Source organism: Schistocerca piceifrons, chromosome 10, assembly GCF_021461385.2.
Source record: "Schistocerca piceifrons isolate TAMUIC-IGC-003096 chromosome 10, iqSchPice1.1, whole genome shotgun sequence".
Lineage (NCBI taxonomy): Eukaryota > Metazoa > Arthropoda > Insecta > Orthoptera > Acrididae > Schistocerca > Schistocerca piceifrons.
In genome coordinates, this window is record NC_060147.1 from 23,121,509 (window position 1) to 23,135,205 (window position 13,697).

Genomic DNA, 13,697 nt, shown 5'->3' on the forward strand with positions numbered 1-13,697 from the left:
CGGGGATGGTGATTGCATCTTTCAACATTAATGAGCACCTCTTCATAATGCATGGCCTGTGGTGGACTGGTTACATGACAATAACATCCCTGTAATGGATTAGCCTGCACAGAGTCCTGACCTGAATCCTACAGAACACCTTTGGGATGTTTCGGAACTCTGACTTCATGCCAGGCCTCACTGACCGACATCGATACCTCTCCTCAGTGCAGCACTCTGTGGAGAATGGGCTGCCATTCCCCAAGAAACCTTCCAGCACCTGATTGAACATATGCCTGCGAGAGTGGAAGCTGTCATCAAGGCTAAGGGTGGGCCATCACCATACTGAATTCCAGCACCACTGATGGAAGCCACCACGAACTTGTAAGTCATTTTCAGCCGGGTGTCCGGATACTTTTGATCACATAGTGTAGATGTAAGTCTTGCACACTGATGTGCATGTGTACTGTCTAATAGGCATATCACAAGGCAACAGGTGCAAGGTTCTAACTGTAGACATTTTTATCAATATGGAACTTATCAGTTTTCCCATTTTCTACAGTAACTCAATACTTCAAATAATGGAAGTCTAACATATTAACACTACCCACTTAAAAAAATTAAACCAAAAATTTTAGCAGTCTGTTATAGAAAACTGATATGCTGGTTTTTATACTGGGTTATTTGTAAAAAAAATTGAAAAAGACCTGTTATAATCAAGACTAAACAAACATCAAAAAAATATCAGTTGCTCAAAACAAAATACTGTTATCAGTTTTAACCGGTCAATTTTTACCATCCCTAGTCCTGGGGTGGTACTGAGTCACAAGTGCGATGCTCGTATGTGGCCAAACAGTAGTATATGGGGGATAGCAAATAACAGGGGAGACAAGGCATGGGAGATCTGGTTCTGGACAAGGTGAGGAAGGTAATTTCGTTTCGTGGAGGTGTGATTGAGACACACTGCATATTTGAAGAGGAACTGCTCATCACTATAGATGTGACAATGACTGGTGGCTAGCCTGGACCGAAGTGATTTCTTGGTGTGGAGTGAGCTGCAGGTGTCGAAGTGGGTCTGGTGTGACAGAGGTACTGATGTAACCATTCTTTGGCATTGACAAGGTTCTAGTCAGGCTGAGGAGGACTAGATGACGTGAATGTGGGATAAAGTGTTGAGGTTCTGGTAGCATGTGCATACTGTGTCCTCACCCTCAGTCCAGATCATGAAGGTGTTACCAGTGAATGTGAAAAAGTGAGAGTTCCTATTGATGCATCCTTATATGTGCCTAATCTTGTATACTTAATTAACTGTCCCTTCTTCTTCTTCTTCTTCATATCATCATCATCATCGTATTATTATTATTATTATTATTATTATTATTATTATTTCTTTCCTTTCTCAGACGTTACGTCTCATTAAAAATGGAAAGTGACGCAGACCTTGATCAAGCGTGACTTCCTTTTAACTGTACGGTACATGTTATATTGCATTTAGGAACTTTCGGGTAATTGAATATGTGTCAATAATTACACATTTCTGTAATTGTGTATATATAAGTTTGGATGTAGCTGTATTGCGTTGATGTACTGGTGGATATTGTGTGGTATGACTCCTGTAGTTGATAGTATAATTGGTATAATCTCAACTTTATCCTGATGCCACATGTCCTTGACTTCCTCAGCCAGTTGGATGTATTTTTCAATTTTTTCTTCTGTTTTCTTTTGTATATTTGTTGTATTGGGTATGGATATTTCGATTAGTTGTGTTAATTTCTTCTTTTTATTGGTGAGTATGATGTCAGGTTTGTTATGTGGTGTTGTTTTATCTGTTATAATGGTTCTGTTCCAATATAATTTGTATTCATCATTCTCCAGTACATTTTGTGGTGCATACTTGTATGTGGGAACGTGTTGTTTTATAAGTTTATGTTGTAAGGCAAGCTGTTGATGTATTATTTTTGCTACATTGTCATGTCTTCTGGGGTATTCTGTATTTGCTAGTATTATACATCCGCTTGTGATATGATCTACTGTTTCTATTTGTTGTTTGCAAAGTCTGCATTTATCTGTTGTGGTATTGGGATCTTTAATAATATGCTTGCTGTAATATCTGGTGTTTATTGTTTGATCCTGTATTGCAATCATGAATCCTTCCGTCTCACTGTATATATTGCATTTTCTTAGCGATGTGTTGTATGCGTCTTGATCAATGTGTGACTGTGTTAGATGATAAGGGTGCTTGCCATGTAGTGTTTTCTTTTTCCAGTTTACTTTCTTCGTGTCTGTTGATGTTATATGATCTAAAGGGTTGTAGAAGTGGTTTTGAAATTGCAGTGGTGTAGCCGATGTATTTATATGAGTGATTGCTTTGCGTATTTTGCTAGTTTCTGCTCGTTCTAGAAAGAATTTTCTTAAATTGTCCACCTGTCCATAATATAGGTTTTTTATGTCGATAAATCCTCTTCCTCCTTCCTTTCTGCTTAATGTGAATCTTTCTGTTGCTGAATGTATGTGATGTATTCTATATTTGTGGCACTGTGATCGTGTAAGTGTATTGAGTGCTTCTAGGTCTGTGTTACTCCATTTCACTACTCAAAATGGGTAGGTCAATATTGGTATAGCATAAGTATTTATAGATTTTGTCTTGTTTCTTGCTGTCAATTCTGTTTTCAGTATTTTTGTTAGTCTTTGTCTATATTTTTCTTTTAGTTCTTCTTTAATATTTGTATTATCTATTCCTATTTTTTGTCTGTATCCAAGATATTTATAGGCATCTGTTTTTTCCTTCGCTTCTATGTAGTCGCTGTGGTTATCCAATATGTAATCTTCTTGTTTAGTGTGTTTTCCCTTGACTATGCTATTTTTCTTACATTTGTCTGTTCCAAAAGCCATATTTATATCATTGCTGAATACTTCTGTTATCTTTAGTAACTGGCTGAGTTGTTGATTTGTTGCTGCCAGTAGTTTTAGATCATCCATGTATAGCAAATGTTTGATTTTGTGTGGGTATGTTCCAGTAATATTGTATCCATAATTGGTATTATTTAGCATGTTGGATAGTGGGTTCAGAGCAAGGCAGAACCAGAAAGGACTTAATGAGTCTCCTTGGTATATTCCATGCTTAATCTGTATTGGCTGTGATGTGATATTATTTGAATTTGTTTGGATATTAAGTGTGGTTTTCCAATTTTTCATTACTATGTTTAGGAACTGTATCAATTTAGGATCTACTCTGTATACAGGGCGTTTCAAAAAGAAAGAGCAGATTTCAAACATTTATTTCTCAAAAACTACAAATGATAGAAACACAATTCAAACGTTTCTTGTCAGAGAAAGGTTCAAAGTTTTTCAATGGTCCGCGCAGAAGTTCCATGCAAATCCGCAGTGGCGCTGGCGTTTGTTTGTAGGAAAATGGCGACGACACCACAGGAACGATCATTTTGTGTGCTGCAATTTGCAAAGTTAGAGTCCATTGTTGGTGTGCAACGTGCATTCCGCCGTCAATTCAACAAACAGCCGCCTCGTCATAAGCAAATTTATGAGTGGCATCACAGATTCGTAGAAGATGGTTGCATCTGCAAGCGAAAAAGCACGGGTCGTCCACGCACATCGGATGAAAATGTCGAGCGTGTCCGTGCAGCTTACGAAAGGAGCCCTAGAAAATCCACGGCACGGGCAAGTCACGAACTAAACATGTCTAAAACAACGGTATGGCGCGTTCTGAGTAACCGTCTGCACATGAAGCCGTACAAACTGCAGTTATTGCAAGCATTGCGTCCTGACGACCACAACAAAAGGTTCGAATTTTCAACTGCAATTCTACAGGACATGGAAGAGGACAATTTTGCCGAACGATTAATTTTTTCAGATGAATCAACGTTTCACATTTCTGGTAAAGTTAATCGGCATAACGTACGAATTTGGGCGAGTGAAACTCCGAGGGACGTTATTCAACATGAAAGAGACTCACCAAAGGTTAACGTCTTTTGTGCAATTTCGGTAAACAAAGTTTATGGACCTTTCTTTTTCATGGAGAAAACTATCACAGGAACCATTTACCTGGACATGTTAGAAAACTGGCTATTTCCTCAACTTCAGGAAGATTCAAATCACTTCATCTTCATGCAAGATGGCGCCCCACCACACTTCTCTGAACCTGTACGACGGTACCTAAATAACACCATTCCAGGACGGTGGATTGGAAGAGCAGGAGCACAAGATCAATGTCATCGTCTGTGGCCTCCCAGGTCACCAGACCTTACTCCCTGCGATTTTTATTTGTGGGGGTACATAAAGGACTGTGTTTATGTCCCACCTATGCCCGCTACTCTTCAAGAGGTACGACATCGAATTGTTGCGGCCGTGAATTCGGTAACTAAAGACCAGTTGCGTCGTGTGTGGCAAGAAATGAGATACCGGTTTGATATTTGTCGTGTAACAAATGGTGCTCATATTGAGGTACAGTTTTGATATTTGTTGTGTAACATTTGGTACTCATATTGAGTGAAGGACCGTTGGAATTGTGTTTCTATCATTTGTAGTTTTTGAGAAATAAATGTTTGAAATCTGCTCTTTCTTTTTGAAACGCCCTGTATTTCCAATATTTGTAGTAACCATGAGTGGGGTACACTATCAAAAGCTTTTTGGTAATCAATATATGTGTAGTGTAGCGACCTTTGTTTAATTTTAGCTTGATATGTCACCTCTGCATCTATTATCAGTTGCTCTTTACATCCTCGTGCTCCTTTGCAACAGCCTTTTTGTTCTTCATTTATAATTTTGTTCTGTGTTGTATGTGTAATTAATTTCTGTGTAATGACTGAAGTTAATATTTTGTATATTGTTGGTAGGCATGTTATGGGGCGATATTTAGCTGGGTTTGCTGTGTCTGCTTGATCTTTAGGTTTCAGATAAGTTATTCCATGTGTAGGTGTATGAGGGAATGTGTATGGGTCTGCAATGTAACTGTTAAATAATTTAGTTAGATGTTAATGTGTTGAGGTGAACTTCTTTAGCCAGAAATTTGCTATTTTATCTTTTCCAGGGGCTTTCCAATTGTGAGTAGCATTAATTGCTTGGGTGACTTTATGTTGCAAAATTATCACTTCAGGCATTTGTGGTATCATCTTGTATTGTATGTGTCTGTTCCTGCTTGTATCCACCGTGCATGCCTGTTATGTTGTACTGGGTTTGACCATATGTTGCTCCAGAAGTGTTCCATGTCTGTTATGTTTGGTGGATTGTCCATTTTAATGTGTGTGTTATCTATTGTCTGGTAAAATTTCTTTTGGTTTGTGTTGAATGTTTGGTTTTGTTTCCTCCTATTTTCACTTTTTTTCTATCTTCTAAGTCGTTTGGCCAATGCTGGTAATTTCTGCTTCTTTTCATCTAATTGCTCTATCGCTTCTTGTTGTGAGATTTTACCTAACCTTTTTCGTTTTTTGTCTGATATTTCATTTCCTATAAATTGTGTTAGCTGTCCGATGTCTTTTCTCAGTTTTTCTATTCTGATCTGTAGCCTGTGTTGCCATGCTGGTTTTGTGGGTTTCTTCTGTGTGTTGGTTGGTTCTGATCTCTGCCTAGTGTGTATATTTAGTGTAGTGAGTGCTCCTATATAAACCAGTAGTTGTAACTCTTCCATAGTTGTGTTTTCATTTATTTTGTTGTGTATGATTGTGTTGATAGTTTTTATTGTTGTTTCGCCTCGTGGATTATTTGGCGGTCTATGCAAGAATGGTCTAATGTCTGTATTTGTGTCTTTGTATTCTATGTATGTCAGCTGAAATTTTTCTTCTATATCTAACATGTGTGTCACTTCGTGTTCTATTTGTGCTTGTTCTGGTGGCTGTCTTAAGATTTAGTTTTCCTCTGATTGTTTAATTGATGTGTGTTGTTCTTTGTTTGTTTGCTCTGGGATGTTTGAGTCCATTACTGTATTTTCTTCTTCTTCTTCTGATTGCACATTATTTTGTTCTAGTATTTGTTGTACTTGTTGTTTGATGGTTTCTAATTCTGGCTGGGGTATCCTGTTATTTTTTATTATTACACAGATCTGATCAGCTAGTCGTCGTTCTATTAAAAATTTTAATTCTGGGAATCTGGTAATAAATGTTGTGTATACTTGTGATCTGTATCCAGTTGTGTTGGTTCCTAGGTTTGTTGCTTGGTAATAACAGAACATGAGGTGTCGATTAACTTCATCTGACCATCTCATCCTCTGTCTTTGTTTTCCTTCTAGGGTGGTTGCAGGAAGCATATCCTGCAAAACACCTCTATTTGGATTTAAATCATTTTCCGTGTGGCTAGCAGTGTTGTTACCATTGTGGGCAGGCATAGGGTTCAAGCGTCGTCCCCGACCATGACGGCGCTTGTCCGTGGCTTCTTTAGTTCTGTCCTGAACCAACTAATCACACTAAAAGTGGGGTTAGCCCTATTAGTGGTTTGTTCTTTTCGTCGCCTTTTACGACTGGCAGAACATACCGGAGGCCTATTCTTTTCCCGGGCCTCCACGGGGTTTATTATTATTATTATTATTATTATTATTAAGTAATCCTTCCTTGTCTGCTTCAATGAATTACAAGGGTGATTCAAATGAAAACCTTGAAAGTGCTATAATATTTTCAATAGTGAAAATGAACAAAAAACTTAATTTTTTTTAATGTAGTATCCCTTACATTGAGTGCACGTATTCCATGACTTTAGAAGTGCATAGACACCACAATGAAATAATTCTTTTGGTTGTATGTGTACCCAGGTCTGCACTCCTGTTTTCAGCTCTTCACCACTTGTGAAATGCCTGCCTCCCATTCATTGTGTGCCAAACAGGCAAAAGTCACTAGGAGCACGGTCTAGTGAATAAGAATGATGTACCAGACATTCAAATTTAATTTCCTGAATAGTCTCAATGTCTTAGAGGCTGTATGTGTGTTGTCATGCTGTAGTAATATTCCTGAAGTCAAAAACCCTTGTTGTTTACTCCTGATTGCAGGGCAGAATTGATTTTTCAGCGTGTCTGATTAAGAAATACTGGTTACCATCGTGCCTCTACCCATGTGATGCACCAAAACTAATCCATTTGCATCTCAGAAGAGAATGAATGTGACTTTTCCTGTGTACCATTGAGTGTGAAATTTTTTTGGTTTTAGTGATGAGCTGTGGCACCATTTCTTACTTGAGCTTCTCATTTCTGGTTGGTGATAGTGGAGCTAAGTCTCATCGCCTGTAACCATTTTTCCCTGAAATGTATCACCTTTGACACGGAAACGATATGAAAATTCTTAACCGAAATAGACAGGACAGTCTTTCAATTTGGCAGCCAGCTGAAGTGGCACCCATCTTGAAGACACCCCATCGAAGAAGTGCAGTACATTGTGCACAATATTCTGCACTGACCCAATACTTATCTTCAAAGTTGTGGCTATTTCGTTCAGAGTTACATGTCTGTTCTCCTTTACAAGCTCCTCCTCTAATGCAATGTTCTCATTTCTCACTACACGGTGAGCCTGCCCTAGTCTTAGGGCATCCTCCAAAGAAGTTACACTGCTTTTAAACTTCGTACACCACTCGTACACTTGCTGTAACGACAAGCACAAATCATCGTACTGCACTGTCATTCTGCGATGAACTTCAATTGGTTTGACACCTTCACTGTAGAAAAAATGCATCACAGGTCACTGCTCAATCACGATGCACATTAACAGCAGCAAGACCATCTCATTGTGGACGCTGCTGCCTTCTGTTACATTATAGCATCACTCTGCCACTGGTGGTCACTTTCTGAACCAAAAGGAACACTACTGCCACCTAGCAACTCCATCACCCAACTTTTTGAAATTTTATGGAACTTTTAAGGCTTTGATTTGAATCACCCTTATAAATGCATATTATATATTATTTGGGCATTTTGCAGAAGCATAACGTTCTGCAGAACACATGACCCCAACTGGTGTTTTCTGGTAGCATCTGATTTATCAGAAAAGATTGTGAGAAGATTAACGAGAGCCTTCTTTTAAAACAGAATCGGGTGAGCGAGAGCTTGGCACTCTTCAAGGTGTTGCTCACATGTTCGGCATTTCGTTACACTTCAGTTATTGTTTTCCTGAACAAAGTGGACATTTTTGACGAGAAGATCAAGAAACACCATCTTTCTCACTACTTCCCAGAATACAAAGGTGAGTTTTTGATGAAAACACACAGTCATTATAACTACATTTGACTCGGTAGATTTAAGTCGACCCTAAAAAAAATGCCAAAGACTGGTATCAGTAGTTAGTCCGTGTTGTATAACCTCATATCAGACAAATCGCAATTTATGAGTCATATAAAATAGCTTAGTTCCATTGCAGAAAGCACAGTGTATTGGTTCCAAGTCCATTTGAAGCAATTGGACACGGTGTACCACTGAATTACGAGGGTCATTCCAAAAGTAAGGTCTCCTATTTTTTTATAAGTACATACACCTGTTTACAATGGTTTACATCAGTTTACAGCTTAAACATTTAGCTATTTTTCGACATAATCACCATTTCTGTCGATGCATTTTTGTAGATGCTGTGGCAGTTTTGGTATGATCATGTCATACCAGCTTGCCACCATGCTGTTCAGAAAGTTACGAACCTTTTCTTTCACCTCGTCGTCGGGGCTGAATTGCTTTCTGGCGATGACCAGGTTTCATCACCTGTGAAAATTGAGTCCAGAAAGTTGTCCTGTTCAGCTGCAAGGCGGTGAGGAAATGCATGGGAAGCAACAACTCGTTGCTGCATGTGGTCCTCAATCAGCATGTGTGGCACTCATCTTGCGCACACCTTCTGATAATTCAATGTTTACATCAAAATTCCGTGAGCGGTGCTTTGGGAAACCTCAGGAACCAACGTGCACAGATCATCCAGGGTGATCCGCCGATCTTCACGCATGCTTTGCTCAACCTTCAACACCGTCTCCTCAGAAATTGACGGTCTCCCGCTCCTTTGTTTGTCATGAATTTTGGTCCACCAGCTGCAAACTCTGTACACCACTTACAAACATTTTTGACATCCATCAATGGGCGACGGATTTCAATTGGCGCAGTCCCCTTTGCGTTCAAAAAACCGAATAACTGCATGCAATTTGCACTTGGCAGTAACAACGAATGGGAGCTCCATTCTCGATGGCTGCCAAGTCAGGACTGAGTGCCTCAGCATGGCGTGCACATGTTTACACACAACGCATGAAGCCCTCTTCATAACTGTGTGACCAACCGTCACACAGAGTTCTGTATTTCTAAAAAAATAGGAGACCTTACTTTTGGGATTACCCTTATATATTAGTGCTCTATGGTATGCATCAGTTTTTCTTGAAGTTCGGATTTTATCTTGAGCAATGGATACTTAATATTAAATATTACACTGCTCACATTTTTGTCGACTGTTACTCTGTCAACTTATTCTTCAAATTGTGCTGCGCATTTTATTTTGAGTGCTCTGTTGTTTCTGATACACATAAATTATCTTCCACTTGCGTTGTCAGCAAATGCAAAATTTATCTTTCTGCATGATACAGGCATAGGAATAAAAAGCAGTATTAGTCCTGTTACTGAAAAAGCAACTATCAAAATATTTGAAAAAATGAACAGGTTGTTGAAGGCAAATGGATTATTATTAAATTTTGACAAGACTCAGTACATACAATTTAGTACAGCTCAAGGAGCTCCTCAAGCCGCAAAAATAGTTGACTCAATTGACAAAGCACGAGAAATAGAAAATATACAGATGGGAAAAAATCGCCACACCAAGGAGGAGTTGTGGAACATAAAGTAAGGTTGACAGGCATGTTACTACATTTGAAAGATGATGTCTGTTCAAATTTCACACCATTTGCACAAGAATGGTGCTACTAGTGCAAATCAGGTTTGTTTTAAATACACACGTAACAGTCATGAGTCTTAGTAACCTCTGAGACTAGATATAGGTGAGTTCATGTCAGTGAAGAATGTCTCTACAGTGACAAAGACGCCATTATCAGCACCTCACTGGGTCTGATGGAGGTTGAGTAATAAGGGTATGAGAAACTGGAGGTTTCTTCTGTGATATTGTAGAATGATTTGGCAGGAATGTACGAGGGGGGTTTGAAAAGTCCGTGCAAAGTCCAAGAGATGGCACCACCGGCACGTATCTAGGTCATGTATAGTTAGTAGCATCTTTGGAAAGAACGCACACCAAGTTTCAGCCATACCGGTCTATTTCTTTGTGTTTGGCATTTGTGTGAATCAAGGAAGTCAAGTGATTGTCAAAAAATGGACGAAAAAGGATTTCATGTGGTGATTAAACATTACTTTATGAAAGGCAAAACGCCTCAGGAGACTAAAGAGAAGCTTGTTAAACATTACGGTGACTCTGCACCTTCACTTAGAACAGTTTATAAGTGGTTTCAAAATTTTTGGAGTGGCTACATTGGCACAAGTGATGCTGAACGTTCTGGATGCCTCGTGGAGGTTACGACTCCAGAAATTGTTGATTAAATCCATGATATGGTGATGGATGACAGAAGTGTTAATGTGTGTCAGATTGCTAGTGCTGTGGGAATCTCAAATGAATAGGTGCATAATATTTTGCATAAACATTTGGACACGAGAAAGCTATCCGCAAGATGGGTTCCGCGATTGTTCACGCTTGGCCAAAAACGGAATCGTGTGAACCGTTGCAAGGATGGTTTGCAGCTTTCCAGGAAGAATCTGCAGGACTTTAACCATTGTTTCGTCACTGTGGATAAAACATGGATACATTACTATACTCCTGAGATCAAACAACAATCTAAACAATGGGTTACCAAGGGACAATCTGCACCAAAAAAGGCGAAGATCATTCCTTCGGCCAGAAAGGTCATGGCGACTGTCTTTTGGGATTCGCAAGGGATAATCCTCATCGACTATCTGCAAAAGGGTGAAACTATTACAGGTGAATATTATTCATCATTATTGGAATGTTAGAAACCGAGCTGCAATGTACGGTCGCAAGAAGAGAGGGCTCCGGACGGTCACGTAGCACTTCCGAGAGAGAAGACCACAGTGTTCGGCCTGTGGCCACTAAACGTGCAGCAGCAATTTGAGTGGCATTTGGCACCACGGCAACAGCTCTGAGCAACGCGCCCTGTAATAAGCGTGCCACCGACCCCAGACCCCGCCATTTGTGACTTCGGTGGTGTCGAGTGAGAGCTCGTTGGAAGACAGGGTGGAGGTCTGTTGTGTTTTCTGATGAGAGCTGGTTCTGCCTCAAAGTTAGTGATCGCCGTGTGTAGGTTAGGAGGAGGACAGTCGAGAGCCTGAAACCAACCCATCTGTGTGCTGGACACACTGGACTGACAACAGGTGCTCTGGTTAGGGTGCAATGTCATATGTCAGCAGGAACACTCTCGTGGACAGCCTGTACACCCTGACTGCAAATTTGTACATCAGTCAGCTGATTTGACATGTCGTGCTGCCGTTCGTGAACTGCATTTCAGGGGGCGTTTTCCAGCATAATAATGCTCACCCACATACTGCTGTTGTAGCCCAACTTACTGTCGAAATGTTGCCCCAGCCTGCTCGATTGTCAGATCTGTCTCCAATCAAGCACATACGGGACGTCGTCAGACAACCGGCATTAACTGTACCTGAACTGACCGACCGAGTGCAACTGGTGTGGAATTCTATCCCACAGACTGACATCTGGCATTTGTATAGCGCAATGTGTGCACATTTGCCTGCTTGTATTCAACATTCTGGCAGTTATGCTGATTATTAATGTACCAGCATTTCACATTTTCAATGGCTTATCTGTGTTTACATTAACCTGTGGACTTGCAATGTTAATCACTTGAATATGGTACCTAGATGAATGTATTTCCGAAATTTCACTACTCTACATTAATTATTTTTTGATGTTGTGACTTTTTCTTTCTGGCGCTGCACCAAATTTTAGATGTTACAGATAAATCACAACCTTAATTTTTAGGAATCCCACACTCTCAAAATTAATGAAAAGCTTTAGTTCAGCTACAGTTGCAGTCACATGATTACTGCTATAGGTGATTTAAAAATGAAAAAAAAACTGTTTAATTTGTGGTACTTCCATGCACTGACAGACTAGAATGAAACTTCCTGGCAGATTAAAACTGTGTGCTGAACCGAGACTCAAACTCAGGACCTTTGCCTTTTGTGGGCAAGTGCTCTACTATCTGAGCTACCCAAGCATGACTCACGCCCTATCCTCACGGCCTCACTTTTGCCAATACCTCGTTTCCTAACTTCCAAACTTCACAGAAGCTCTCATGTACTGGCAGAAGCGAGACTGTAAGGATGGAGCGTGAGTCGTGCTATGGTAGCACAGATGGTAGAGCACTTGCCCGTGAAAGTCAAAGGTCCCGAGTTCGAGTCTCGGTCCGGCACACAGTTTTAATCTGCCAGGAAGTTTCATAGCAGCTCACACTCTGCTGCAGACTGAAAATTTCTGGAGAGGTTCTGGAATCGTTTTTTGGGAGGAACTGAACTTCCAGTGATAGTATTTTGAGAATCCAGAAGGGTGTTATAAGAATTATATCTGCAATTAGTTATGAAACTTCCTGGAGAGATGGCTTCATGACTTGGTAGTTTGACAATTGTTATATGATATGTTTATTCATTAATATTAGCTGTCATTACCAAGACTTGTTCTCAAAAGTAATGCAAACCATGAATGTTACTCTGTGACCAAAACAATTTCTACAAAGACTTCAAAAGATCTTAACAGTAGTACAGAAAGAAGTGAGATATGCGGATACACAAGAATTCTACATCATACCAGAGCTTATTCAGTGTCTTGTAGGCAAAGTGGTAGGTTTAAGAGATAATTAAAGAGCTGTCTAGTGAGCAAATCCTTCTACTCCACTGACGAACATCTCCATAGAAACTCTTAAATTAATGCAGTAGCTTATTTGATAATTAACAGTAGCAATGTGATAATACTTCATTATGTTATGTCATTTCACAATAATTCATTTAAATAAAATGTACAACTTGACTGATTCAGCTGCAGGTTCTTGGTGAAACATTGTATGTTATATTAGCTAAACAAAAGCTCTTTATACTTTGAGAACTGGAAAATGGGCTGTCAACCAAAACCTAGGCTGTACAAAAGATAAAAAAGGTTTCTTAAAACAAGACAAAAAAAGTGCTTTCACTTAGTTCATTCAAAAAGTACATCTGCAACTTCTTTCCACATTCTAGACACTTCTTTCCACAGGATCCACAGAATATGACTAATGTAATGTAAGATTAAAAATATTCATTCTACCAGTAAAGTATGAAGTGGTACATAAAAACAGTATTTCAATAATTTAAGAAGAAAAGAAAGGGTTCTTTCAAATTAGCTGCTGTTTTCCCATAAAGCAATTTTCATACTTTAGAAGTGGTCATAACTGGTTGTTTGTATAACAAACAGTTAAGCCTGCGGTGGCTGCTCTTGCCTCTTAATGTATGATGTGCTTGTTTCACATCCCCAGTGAGATTTGCAGAATGGACCTAATTTGGTGCGCCAGCTGATCTCTGCGAGGTCTTTGCTGGCATTCAGTATTAGCAATTCGGTAAATTATTTAGGAAGAAATGGGCAATCGTATGGCTCTGTTCTCCATGGAGATTAACTGTGATATTTGACCCCACCTCAGCTGAGGAGTGGTCAAGAAGAGTTGAGCAGAAAAACGACAGAAGTTTCGTCACTGGACGGAAAGCG

General features: G+C 39.6%; 1 protein-coding gene across 4 annotated transcripts in view; it reads left to right on the top strand.

The window, feature by feature from the left end:
- The window catches only part of LOC124719108 (guanine nucleotide-binding protein subunit alpha-11-like), a 134,019-nt gene that overhangs the window by 97,644 nt on the left and 22,678 nt on the right, over window positions 1–13,697 (top strand). For all 4 annotated transcript variants that reach the window (XR_007005986.1, XM_047244801.1, XM_047244800.1 and 1 more), the window contains one exon: window positions 7,997–8,150. Coding sequence is in view for 3 of the 4 variants with exons in the window: in XM_047244801.1 (XP_047100757.1) it covers window positions 7,997–8,150 (154 nt within the window). In the remaining variant the exon portion in view is untranslated. The remainder of the gene's footprint in view (window positions 1–7,996; window positions 8,151–13,697) is intronic.